Raw genomic sequence first — 14,162 nt, forward strand, 5'->3', positions numbered from 1 at the left:
TGTCGGATAAGAAGGCCTGGCTCACAGTCTCCGCTCTAATTCATCACAAAGGTGTTCTATCGGGTTGAGGTCAGGACTCTGTGCAGGCCAGTCAAGTTCCTCCACCCCAAACTCGCTCATCCATGTCTTATAGACCTTGCTTTGTGCACTGGTGCGCAATCATGTTGGAACAGAAAGGGGCCATCTCCAAACTGTTCCCACAAAGTTGGAAGCATGAAATTGTCCAAAATGTCTTGGTATGCTGACGCCTTAAGAGTTCCCTTCACTGGAACTAAGCGGCCAAGTCCAACCCCTGAAAAACAACCCCACACCATAATCCCCCCCCCCCTCCACCAAACTTTACACTTGGCACAATGCAGTCAGGCAAGTATCGCTCTCCTGCCAACCGCCACACCCAGACACGTCCATTGGATTGCCAGACAGAGACAGGTGATTGGTCACTTCAGAGAACACGTCTTCATTACTCTAGAGTCCAGTGGTGGCGTGCTTTACACCACTGCATCCGACGCTTTGCATTGCACTTGGTGATGTAAGGCTTGGATGCAGCTGCTTGGCAATGGAAACCCATTCCATGAAGCTCTCTACGCACTGTTGTTTTGCTAGTCTAAATCCCACACCAAGTTTGGAGGTCTTTAGGTATTGACTCTGCAGACAGTTGTCGACTTCTGCGCACTGTGTGCTTCAGCATGCGCTGACCCCGCTCTATCATTTTACGTGGCCTACCACTTCATGCCTGATTTGTTGTTTCCAGTTGCTTCCACTTTGTCATAATCCCACTAGCAGTTGACCGTGGAATATTTAGTAGCCAGGAAATTTCACGGATGAACTTACTGCACAGGTGGCAACCTATCACGGTACCACGCTTGTATTCACTGAGCTCCTGAGAGCGACCCATTCTTTCACAAATGTTTGTAGAAGCAGTCTGCATGCCTAGGTGCTTGATTTTATACACCTGAGGTCATGGAGGTGATTGGAACACCTGAATCCAATGATCTGGAGGGGTGTTCCAATACTTTTGGCAATATAGTGTATATAATATATATACAGTGGGGCAAAAAGGTATTTAGTCAGCCACCAATTGTGCAAGTTCTCCCACTTAAAAAGATGAGAGAGGCCTGTAATTGGCATCATAGGTAGACCTCAACTATGAGAGACAAAATGAGAAAAAAATCCAGACAATCACATTGGCTGATTTGGAAAGAATTTATTTGCAAATTATGGTGAAAAATAAGTATTTGGTCACCTACAAACAAGCAAGATTTCTGTCTCTCACAGACCTGTACCTTCTTCTTTAAGAGGCTACTCTGTCCTGCACTCATTGCCTGTATCCATGGCACCTGTTTGAACTTGTTATCAGTATAAAAGACACCTGTCCACAAGTTCAAACAGTCGCACTCCAAACTCCACTATGGTGAAGACTAAAGAGCTGTTGAACGACACCAGAAACAAAATTGTAGACCTGCACCAGGCTGGGAAGACTGAATTTGCAATAGGCAAGCAGCTTGGTGTGAACAAATCAACTGTGGGAGCAATAATTAGAAAATGGAAGACATACAAGACCACTCATAATCTCCCTCGATCTGGGGCTCCACGCAAGATCTCAACCCGTGGGGTCAAAACGATCACAAGAACGGTGAGCAAAAATCCAAGGACCACACGGGGGGACCTAGTGAATGACCTGCAGAGAGCTGGGACCAACGTAACAAAGGCTACCATCAGTAACACACTACGCCGCCAGGGACTCAGATCCTGCAGTGCCAGACGTGTCCCCCTGCTTAAGCCAGTACATGTCCGGGCCCGTCTGAAGTTTGCTAGAGAGCATTTGGATGATCCAGAAGAGGATTGGGAGAATGTCATATGGTCAGATGAAACCAAAATAGAACTGTTTGGTAGAAACACAACTCGTCGTGTTTGGAGGATAGAGAATGCTGAGTTGCATCCAAAGAACACCATACCTACTGTGAAGCATGGGGGTGGCAACATCATGCTTTGGGGCTGTTTCTCCACAAAGGGACCATAACGACTGATCCATGTACAGGACAGAATGAATGGGGCCATGTATCGTGAGATTTTGAGTGCAAACCTCCTTCCATCAGCAAGGGCATTGAAGATGAAACGTGGCTGGGTCTTCCAACATGACAATTATCCCAAACATACCGCCCGGGCAACGGAGGAGTGGCTTCGCAAGAAGCATTTCAAGGTCCTGGAGTGGCCTAGCCAGTCTTCAGATCTCAACCCCATAGAAAACCTTTGGAGGGAGTTGAAAGTCTGTGTTGCCCAGTGACAGCCCCAAAACATCACTGCTCTAGAGGAGATCTGCATGGAGGAATGGGCCAACATACCAGCAACAGTGTGTGCCAACCTTGTGAAGACTTACAGGAAACGTTTGACCTCTGTCATTGCCAACAAAGGATATATAACAAAGTATTGAGATGAATTTTTGATATTGACCAAATACTTATTTTCCACCATAATTTGCAAATAAATTCTTTCCAAATCAGCCAATGTGATTGTCTGGATTTTTTTTCTCATTTTGTCTCTCATAGTTGAGGTCTACCTATGATGCCAATTACAGGCCTCTCTCATCTTTTTAAGTGGGAGAACTTGCACAATTGGTGGCTGACTAAATACTTTTTTTGCCCCACTGTGTATATGTGTATATATATATATATATATATATATATATATATATATATATATATATATATATATATGAGGTCATTTTTTTACATTAATATACATACTATTATTATATAAGTCTCTCTCTATATATAATGTTATCACATTAATATATATAATATAGAAGTTTAGATCAGGGGTCCAAACATTCTCAACTAAGGGCCAGTTTATTGTCCTTCAGACTTTATGGGGCCGATTGTGGCCAGGGTGAGTAGAAAATTCCCCACAGTAAACCATACCTCAGGCTTGGTTGTAAGTGGGAGCAGGGCCAGCCATACATGGATCGAAATTCGTCCCGTTAAGCAGGCACCAGCTGATATTTGATACGTTTGGGCAGGTTAATTGTACCCAAGATGAACATTTGATCGGCTTGGGTACAACTAGTTTGTTGGATCTCCCCACCCATGCAGGAGGCATTCCCCATCAACACTGACTGTATTGATGTGGGACTCTATTGATTGTCTTTCCTTCCACCTGTGGTTCAAGGAAAGAAGATCGAGTAGTCTATGGGCTGCTTAAGAATGTTATATAACGCCTGTAAACAGTTGGAGGCGAAATAGTGCCCCATCATTGGTATTGATGGGGGGAAGATTGCCTATTGTTGGCATCAGTGGAAGGAATAGTGCCCATCATTGGTATTGGTGGGAGGAAGATTGTCTATTGTTGGCATCAGTGGAAGGAATAGTGCCCCATCGTTGTCATTGGTGGGGGGAAGATTGCCTATTGTTGGTATCAGTGGAAGGAATAGTGCCCCATCGTTGTTAATGGTGGGGGGAAGATTGCCTATTGTTTGCATCAGTGGAAGGCAGAGTGCCCTATCATTGGTATTGGTGGGAGGAAGATTGCCTATTCTTGGTATCAGTGGAAGGAATAGCGCCCCATCATTGGTATTGTGGGGGGAAGATTGCCTATTGTTGGCATCAGTGGAAGGAATAGCGCCCCATCATTGGTATTGTGGGGGGAAGATTGCCTATTGTTGGCATCAGTGGAAGGAATAGTGCCCCATCATTGGTATTGGTGGGAGGAAGATTGCCTATTCTTGGTATCAGTGGAAGGAATAGTGCCTCATCATTGGTATTGTGGGGGGAAGATTGCCTATTGTTGGCATCAGTGGAAGGAATAGTGCCCCATCATTGGTATTGTGGGGGGAAGATTGCCTATTGTTGGCATCAGTGGAAGGAATAGTGCCCCATCATTGGTATTGGTGGGAGGAAGATTGCCTATTCTTGGTATCAGTGAAAGGAATAATGCCTCATCATTGGTATTGTGGGGGGAAGATTGCCTATTGTTGGCATCAGTGGAAGGAATAGTGCCCCATCATTGGTGTCAGTGGAGGGTAAAAGTGCTTTGTATCAGCGTAAGGAATCTTGCCCAAAGGACTGTATAAAGGCAAGCAAAGAGCCACATCTTGCCTGTGGGCCGCAGTTTGGAGACCACTGATCTAGGGGATTTCAGAGCAGACGTTATCACCTACCTTATACCCTGATCTGGTGCTCTCCTACTCCATGAAAACTGCATGTAAATTCCTTCTGTGTCAATGGGGAAAAATTGAATGTTATCAGACTATAGGCACTTGATCTCCGGACGCTTTTACCCCCTTCATGACCAGGCCATTTGTTTTGATATTCAGCACTGCGCTACTTTATCTGGCAGTTGCACAGTCATGCAACACTGTACACAAATTAAATTTTTTATAATTTTTTCACACAAATAGAGCTTTTATTAGGTGGTACTTGATCACTCACCACTGGGTTTTTAATTGTTTATTATATAAATGAAAAAAGACCAAAACTTTTTTTTTATAAAAATTCTACTTTCTGTTATAAAACATATCCAATACAAAAAAAATTCTAATTTCTTCATAAATTTAGGCCAAAATGTATTCTGCTACATGTCTTTGGTAAATAAAATCCCAGTAAGTGTATATTAATTGGTTTGTGTGAAAGTTATAGCGTCTACAAATTTATGGTATACTGGAATTTGCGTAGGTATGACGCTATACTTGTAGTTGCGGTGATCAGCAACTTTAGTGGGACTGTGATAGTGTGGCGGAGATCTGGCGCTAGCTGATGCTGGCTAGGAGCTACACTAAGTGACTGGCACTGACATCAATAGTGATGCTAATACAGCGATCAATGCTATGTGCTGGTCACTGATGGGAAGGGGTTAACATCTAGGGACAATCCAAGGGTTAACTGTGTGCCTAACAAGTGTAATGTGTGTGATATGTGCAGATTTTACAAAGAGATCTGCTCTGTGTTCAGAGCCCTGGGTTGTTTGTCAACACAGGGCTCTGTGCTGTGATTGGACAAAGCCGATCAGCAGGTCCCAGCCATAGATCATTGTCCAGAACCTGCTGAAAAAATCCCACTGTCTCCTTCAGCAGAGCAGGACAGCAGGAGGTGCGCCCTCACCTCCCAAACCTGTAAGCAGGCTTGCAACATATATGTTTACGCTGCTGAGCCTGCAGCTGCTGCCCAGTCACAGTAAATCTACTGTGACAAAGCGGCAAGTTGTTATTATTTGTAGATCAAATGATGAACAATTGAAAAAAATGTGTGAATAGGGAAAATACTTCATTATGGACACTAGATGGAACTGAAGAGCATACTTCTTTCCTATGATACTCAGCGCCATCTAGTGGCTATAATGCAGAATTTTTACTTTTCCTAGTGTTTTTGTTTTCAATGAATAACATTCAGTGTGCAGAAAATATAGCCAGAAAACAATCTATTTTGCCTCATACTCAAAGAACAAATGTGCATGAAGTTTCAATGGATGAACAGCTATGCTTTTTTTTTATTTTTTGTAAATAGTGTTTAAAACAGGGTGAGGGAGAGGTCACCATTTCATAGGTGGGGGGGGGGGGGTTCTCCTTGTCTAAACCCTGTTTAATCCTGAAATGACAGGTTCTCTTTAAAATCTCAAAGTGTTGTGACTGGCAGGGTTGTTTTACCAATTTCTTTATCCAAAAGAAAACAACTTTTGGGTTTAGATATGTTACAATTTTAGGTTTTTGTCTTTCTTATTGTCTTTCCATATGCCAGATAATTTTACTTTAGGTCCCGTTCACATCTGGCAATTTGGGATCACAAGCAGAATCGCAGAGGTTACAAATTGCACTGCAATAGTGGAAAAATGCATCATGCGTGTTTGGGTGCCATTGATTTTCATGGTGCTGTTTTGCCACAACTGTCACTCAACAGTCCCCATCATCCGAAGCTCGTCACCCAAAAGAAGCTCCTGCTCCTTTTTGGGCGATGTACTTTGCTCGATGCGGTTTGCTGACACGTGGTGTATTTTGCCACGATTGCTGAGCGTTTTGGCATCGAGGGCAGAATCGCCACGATTCTGCCTGCAATCTCTAATCGCCAGATGTGAAATCTCTATAAATCTCTACTGAATCTCTATGTGAGCCTGCCCTCACAGTGCTGACACTGCAACAATATAGGATCAAAACATAAACCATAGTGCAGCGCTAACTAAATAAGTAAATAAATAAATGCCAATAAGTTGTCTAAATTAAGTGACCAACCACTCATATAAATCAATAAATAAAAGTGAAATATAATATAGTGTCCCAAATTAATCGTTCAGATGGTGATGGTTATCCCCACTGGTGAACAATGGACAGGTTCTATATGTCTCCCCGTGCACATAAAATCTGGAGATCTGGTGACAAGCGGTCAAAATATAAAGATTGCCCATTCACCGGAAGCGCAATCTTAATGCGCAAAATTCAGATAAACCAGGAGTGTAGGTTTCCTTGATGGTACAGCCTGGAACAAGATCCTCTCCTCTGCAGATACAGGTATTAGAGATATCCCTCATAAATGCCCTGGGACAGGTAAACTGCAATGGGGTCTGGTCACTGGCTCCCTCCTCTAATCCTGGTGGTGCGTATGGGGTCCTGGATGGATTTAATTGCTCGGCACGGAGCAAAAAAGATGTATTCCCATAGTGTAGTATTTAGTGATGATTATTATAAATAATAAAATTAAAATATAGCAAGTACTCCACATACAAGGTAAACCTTGGCAGATGAATCTTAAATAATGTGCAGATAAAATAAGGCAGTAACACCACTGCTAAAACACTGACCAACTGGGGTGAAAAAATGGCCGCCGGACTTCCTCGATACGGCGGCGTGACGTCATGGCGTGTGCAGGCTCCTCCTTTAAAGGATTTTATGTGCACGGGGAGACATATAGAAGCTGTCCATTGTTCACCAGTGGGGATAACCATCACCATCTGAACGATTAATTTGGGACACTATATTATATTTTACTTTTATTTATTTATGAGTGGTTGGTCACTTAATTTAGACAACAACTTATTGGCATTTATTTATTTACTTGTTTAGTTAGCGCTGCACTATGGTTTATGTTTTGTTCATTTGAGAAAGTTTGTGGTTACTTTTTTGGTGCATTAGCTGCTATAGTAAGCGCTCACTATATATATCTTTTGGCTGTTAACAATATAGGATCAGCACTATGGACAGCGCATGAGATGCCACACTTCACCAGGATGGGGAATCTCAGCTGTAGGTAATATTGGCAGCATGCTTGTGTATCATGGCTTACAAAGTAGCTGACATATTACAGCTTTTAACTGTCATACTGGTTCAAACACTTTAACCACTTGATGACCGGGCTATAGCCGAATGTTGGCTGCAGCACCGTAGTCCAGTTCTGGGAAGGAGTCATATGACGTCCTCCCAGAACTGCGCCTCCTGCGTGCCCCCTGGGACACGCACCCGGCATGCTGTGTGATCACTGTGTCCGTCGGACACAGCTGATCACAGATCATGGTAAAGGGCCAATCACAGCTGCATTTACCACGTGATCAGCTGTGTACAATGACACAGCTGATCACAATGTAAACACAGTTGCCAGTTATCGGCTGTACTTTCCTCACGATGTCACCGGCAAGTGTAAAAGAGGACATCAGTACAGCCCCAAGGGGACATCAGTGCAGTTCCAACAGTGTCCATCAGTGCCACCAGTCAGTGCTGCCTTTAATTGACCTTCAGTGCCGCCTATCAGTGTCCATTGATGCCGCATATCAGTGCCTCCTTATCAATGCCCACCAGTGCTGCCTCATCAGTGCCTATCAATGCAGCCTATCAGTGCTGCATATCCGTGCTTATCGGTGCAGCCTCATCAGCACACATCAATGAAGGAGAAAAATTATGTTTGCTAAATTTTATAACAGAAAATAAGGGGAAAATTAAAAAAAAAAAAAATGTTTGGTCTTTTTTTCGTTTACAAAAAAATAAAAATCCCAGTGGTGATTAAGCACCACCAAAAGAAAGCTCTGTCTCAAAAAAATGATAAAATGGGTACAAGGTTGCATGACCATGCAATGTCATTCAAAGTGTGACAGCACTGAAAGCTGAAAATTGGCCTGGGGAGGAAGGGGGTGAAAATTCCCAGTAGGCAAGTGGTTAAAGTGACAGGAAACTTGGACTTCTGCTTTAGAGCTGAACCCTAGGCATGCGTCCCCCCGCATCGGCAGTGAGGTTAATACCATAAATAATAACATATTAGATTTGTACTCCAGGAGTATATGAGTTTGGAAATTCTAGAGAAATGCTTAAACAATACATTACAATTTAACTAAAATGTATTGGAGATTTTAGTAAACTAAAATACGACTAAAAGTAAAACAATTCAGATGACTAAATTACAACCAAAACTAAAATGGCATTTTAGTCAAAAAATTAAGACTAAAACTAAAGCTGGCCATACACCTATAGATTTTTCGTTCTTGAATTTTTGTTTCAGGAATGTTTGTTTTGATTTTCTAATCGTTAATAGTGTCAAATCGATGTACGTTTTCAACAGCAGTGATGGGAAAATTTGAAGGGGCAGGAAGGAAAAGTTTTCTTGATCAAGTGAATTTTCAGCCAATGTATGTGGTTATTGTTCAGAAATTACATTCATCTTAACCGCTTCCATACCGGGCACTTTTACCCATTCCTGCCCAGGCCAATTTTCAGGTTTCAGCGCTCTCACACTTTGAATGACAATTGCGCGGTCATACAACATTGTACCCAAACTAAAATGTTATCATTTTCTTAACACAACTAGAGCTTTCTTTTGGTGGCATTTAATCACCACTGGGGTTTTTATTTTTTGCTAAATTAACAAAAAAAGACCAAAAATTAAAAAAAAACCACGGTTTTCTTTGTTTCTGGTATAAAAGTTTTCAAATAAATAATTGTTCTTCATACATTTAGGCCAAAATGTTTTCTGCTACATGTCTTTGGTGAAAATAACCCAAATTAGTATTTATTATTTAGTCTGTAGGAAAGTTATAGAGTTCACAAACTATATGGGATATATCTGAAAATTGATCAATCCTGAAGTACTGATGGCCAATCTAATTTCTTGAGCTCCAAGAATGTCAGAACAGTACAGATATTCCCCCAATGACCCCTTTTTGCAAAGTAGACAGTCCGACGTATTACATAAGACGCATGGTGAGTTTTTTGAAGTTGTAATTTTTTTGTCATAATTTTTCGGAAATGTAGAAATAAAAAAAAATGATTTTCACTATTTTTTTTTTTTTTATACTGTCACCAGTGCAGTACAGCGTCATCATATAATTGGCATGGCGGTGATCAGGGACACTGACTGGTGACAGTACGAAAAAAAAATTGATAATTTTTTTGTATATGTTTATTATTTTTTATTACATTTTTTTCTCTTTTTTTTAAGATTTTTTTTTTCATATTTCACTATGACCAAAGTAGTACAATGTTACCATAGTAATATTGTACTACTTGGGGAAGTGATTAGTATTTTTTTTTTTTTTACACAATTTGCTTATAGCAAAGAATTACTTTGCTATAAGCAAGCATTTACCTGAATGAAATCGATTCATTCAGGATTTTTTTTTTTCTTTGGCCACAGCTAATCACATGACACAGCTGGGCTGTGATTGGCCCAGCTTGTGCATGTGATCACTGTGACCATTCACAGCTAGACACACTTGTATACAATGGATGGCATGAAAGGAAGCCATCCATTGTATACAACTGTCATGTGACTTGCTGTGATTGGTCACAGCAGGTCACATGGTACCGGCAACGGGGCCGGTACATAGATCTGTCATCGGCCGTGTCTGAGGTACACGGCCGGTGACAGTTCGCGCCGCTGTGCAGCTCTGTGGACAGGCAAACTGCGCATGCCTGAAAGGATGCCATATGGCGTCCACCCGGAGGGACGAGGTGTTTTGCCGGCTGCCATCTGGCTATAGGCCGGGCGGGAACCTGTTAAAATCGAATGTTAAATGCAAAAGACACTTTTCAAACGACATTCATCCATTCATCGAATTTCATACGACTTTTCCTACAAATATTCACGTCCGCAAATCTACACATGTATGGCCAGCTTAAATTGAAATTTGAGGTCAGAATTAACACTGCTGATAAGAGGAGAAAGCAAAGTGACAGAGATAAGCTCATAAAACTGCTTCTCTTTTCACTGTCCATTCGCAGGCTACTAAAGGGACAAGACCTGTAAGTTTTACTTGGCTATAGCGGAGGAAAATCAGGTTTTCTGACTTTCTAGAAAGAGCTGTGCTGTGTGGCAGAGTTGTGTAAATTTCAGAATTAGATGAAGAGAATCCTTTGGCACGCAAAACAGGTCTGTTAAATGCATTCTAAGTGTGAATTAAGCTGTTTGCCTGAAGTGCAGTCTTAACTGTCAAAACCGTACAAGCAAGACAATGTTGTTCTATTTTACCTTTGTTCACTATGTTAAAAAAAATATATTTTCCAGGTATTGGATTCAGAATATGGAATGTATGTCTGGCCCTGTGCGCTGGTCCTCGCACAGTATATATGGTTTCACCGATCAGTCATAACTGGCAAGAGGATATTAGAAGTATGTTTATTTCCCTTTGAAAGTAATTATTTTGTAGTACACTATCATAGACAGTATTATATTTTTGATATGTTAAATAGCCAAGCTTAAAATGTATTTTCCCATTAAAAATACTTTAGAGGGTCATTATCCCCAAAAGTGATATTTCAGTTTTAGCAGATGAATCACCATATGGTTTCCTACAGTATGTACTGTATCTCTGGGACATTAGTGGTGGGATCTCTGTGTTTGTGTTCATAGGTATGCAAACCTTCTAGGGGTATGTTCCTCTCATAATTGCCTTTCTTTTTTTGCATTCTCTTTTATTAAGAAGTATATGCATTCCTGTTGTTGCAATGTACTGTAAGCAAGGCCCAACAGAACCGGAAGTTACACCTGGAAGGTCTTGCTGTCAGAATCTAAGGCCTCATGCACACTGCTTCTCCTAAACCTGAGTTTAGGCGCTTTTGGCTTTTTTTTTGCCAGAGCCCCTGAACTCCACTCAATAAAAACCTTTGTGTCCATTCACAGATAGACTTTTACCTGAGTTTAGGAGTAGCAAAGTTTAGAGGCAGTTAAACATTCAGAGCTGCTGTGAAGGGAGAGAGAGGGGGTTTAACCACTTGCCCTCCTGAGGATTTACCCCCCTTCATGACCAGGCCATTTTTTGCATTATGGAGCAGCGTTACTTTAACTGACAATTGCGCGGTCATGCAACGCTGCACCCAAATGAAATTTACATCCTTTTTTTTTTCCACGAATTGAGCTTTCTTTTGGTGGTATTTGATCACCTGTGAGTTTTTTTTAATTTTGCGCTATAACCAAAAAAGACTGACAATTTTGAGAAAAAAACAATATTTTGGACTTTTTGCTATTAACACCTTCCCGCCCGGCCTATTGCAGATTGACGGCCAGACGGGACACTCGCCGTTGTGACTAGGTGTCATATGACGTCCTGTCAAAACGAGGCGCTAACGCGGCCGCGGGGCCGCACAGCAGCTCAATCTGTCACCGGCTGTGTCAACGGGACACAGCGGATGACATATCACTACACCGGCTCCTTGCCAGTGTCATGTGACCGCTGTGACCAATCACAGCAGATCACGTCAATTGTATACAATGGATGGCTTCCTGTCATGCCATCCATTGTATACAATTATGTTGTTAGCTGTGACTGGTCAAGGCAGTCACATGATACAGACAGGGCCAATCACAGCCCATCTGTATCATGTGATCAGATTTACCCAATCACAGCTAATCGCAACAAAAGACTGAATCTGTTTCATTCAGTAACAATGATTGCAAATATCAATGAACTACATTGTTATTAGCAAACATAATGTGTTAACAAAAAAAAAATCCTGATCACTTGCCCAGATTAGTTCGCTGCTACTATGGTAACATTGTATTGCTTTGGTCACAGTGTGCTGAAAAATAAAATCATAAAAAAAAGAAAAAATGTAATAAAAAAAAATAATTCAATTATTATTATTATTTTCACCAAAGAAATATAACAGAATACATTTTGACCTAAATTCATGAAGAAATTTTATTTATTTGCAAAATTTTATAACAGAAACTAAGAAAATCGCATTTTTTTTCAAAAGTTTCAGGTGTTTTTTGTTTTATTTAGCAAAAAATAAAAAACCTCAGTGGTAATTAAATACCACCAAAAGAAAGCTATATTTGTGTGAAAAAAATTATAAAAATTTCATATGGATACAGTGTTGCATTACCGCGCAATTATCATTCAAAGTGCGACAGCGCTGAAAGTTGGGCAGGAAGGGGGTATAAGTGCCCTGTATTGAAGTGGTTAAAGATGTCCAGTAAAAAATCAAATTTCATCATAAATTTAGGCCAAAATGTATTCTGCTCCATGTCTTTGCTAAAAAAAAAATCCCAATACGTGCAAATTAATTGGTTTACGTGAAAGTTATAGCGTTTACAAATGGCGGTATAGATAATGGGATTTTTTTTTCTACTAGTAATGGTGGCGAACAGCGACTTTTAGCGGGACTGCGGCGGTCATTCTGACACTGGGGTGGAACTAACTTGGTATCACTGACACCCTAGTGACACCAATACAGTGATCAGTGCTAAAAAAAAAAAAGCACTGACACCGTACTAATGGCACTGGACAGGAAGGGGTTAATGTGAGGAGCGATCAAAGGGTTAAATGTGTGCTGGGAGTGTTTTACTAGGGGGCGGGGGGGGTGTTCTTCACTGTAAGCACACTGATCGGGATGGCTGTATTGTGCACAGCCATCCCGAGCAGCTTGCTCGAGCTGACAGGGAGGAAGATTGTTTTGTCTGAGATGTTCAGTAATCACCGGGCGCCGGCGGGTAATTAGCGGCTGGGACTCAGTGATTGACATCCGCAGCCACGAATGGTAGCACGCGCGCCCCTACCCAGAAATGCAAAATTACATATATATAAGTGATCCTGTGCACAGGTGCCGCCCTGCAGCAGTATATCTGCTATATCGTGGTCCTTAAGTTGTTAAATTAGCTTGGAGTGTCTTATGCAGGCCATAGACGGGTCGAAAATTGGCCAATTTTTCGGCCAAAAAAAAAATCGGCCGATTTTCGCACCGTTAGTTGGTTAATTGGTCGGCCGTTTTTCGGGGTTTTGGCACATTTTTTTTATCGGTAAAGTTGGAAAAAAATCGGCCTAAAAGAAGAAGAATTCCAGTCCGCTATTATATTTGACATGAAAAAGTATTGCGGTTGCAACAATGTATCTATTTGTATCCGAATAAAAACATCTGTATCCGAAATGGATACAAATGGATACATTGTTGCAACCACAATACTTTTTCATGTCAAATATAATAGCGGAGCTCTCTGCAAGGGACAGAAGTAATTAAATGCCGGCCGTAGATGGGGCGAAATTGGCCTATTTTTATTTATTTATTTATTTTTTCACCATTGGTGGTAACGTCGGCCTATTGAACGACCGATTTTTCATTTTATTTTTTTTTTTAAAACGGCCGGTTTTTGACCCGTCTATGGCCTGCATTAGTAATGCCCTGTCAGCAAGGCAGGATGGGATGATGCCATCTCTGGGAGACTTTTGGCCGGGTTTAAGGAGGTACATAAATGGCCTACCCCTATAATAAGGGCATTATAAGCACCCCTTACCTGCATAAACTTTTTTTTTTTTTTTGCACAGGTGAACTAACCCTTTGGGACAATCCATTCATTTTGCATGGCTGCCAATACACAACAACAGACAGAAACATACATGCAGCATTTTTTCTAACTTCTAGAAATCCACCATGCATTGTGGTGCACTACAATATATGTGAGTTGGAACTGCATTGCAGAAAGAATGGCACTGCAACACACTAACGCATGTACCACAATGCAGTAGTGTGAGTTTGCCCTTAGTCCAACACACAGATCTCTGTTTGTAAGGAGTCAGTGAAGTCAGCTTAATCCTACTGTAGTGAATTCATTTCACAGGGAAGGTTCCTTTTTCCAGCAAATATACCCCCTAAACCTGTCAAAAGTAGTCCTTTGGGGTACATGTAGTCTGACACCCATGATATACAGTTGTGGCCAAAATTATTCAACCCCCACTGAAATTGAGTGTTTTGGCCAGTTTGACAT

The 14,162-nt window shown here is 41.4% G+C and overlaps 1 protein-coding gene across 4 annotated transcripts in view; it reads left to right on the forward strand.

Annotated features, from left to right (window-relative positions):
- The window catches only part of METTL23 (methyltransferase 23, arginine), a 28,803-nt gene that overhangs the window by 3,644 nt on the left and 10,997 nt on the right, over positions 1 to 14,162 (forward strand). Inside the window, exons 2-3 of one of the 4 annotated variants that reach the window (XM_089682666.1) lie at positions 7,163 to 7,222; positions 10,467 to 10,571. The exons of 1 other annotated variant lie outside the window; for it this stretch is intronic. In XM_089682666.1, coding sequence (XP_089538792.1) covers positions 7,163 to 7,222; positions 10,467 to 10,571 — 165 coding nt within the window. Of the gene's footprint in view, positions 1 to 7,162; positions 7,227 to 10,466; positions 10,572 to 14,162 lie in introns of those variants that run through there. 2 more of the 4 variants (XM_089682669.1, XM_089682667.1) reach the window with 2 other exon arrangements.

This window comes from Staurois parvus, unplaced genomic scaffold, assembly GCF_062004578.1.
Source record: "Staurois parvus isolate SC_StPar_1 unplaced genomic scaffold, SC_StPar_1.0 ptg000293l, whole genome shotgun sequence".
NCBI lineage: Eukaryota > Metazoa > Chordata > Amphibia > Anura > Ranidae > Staurois > Staurois parvus.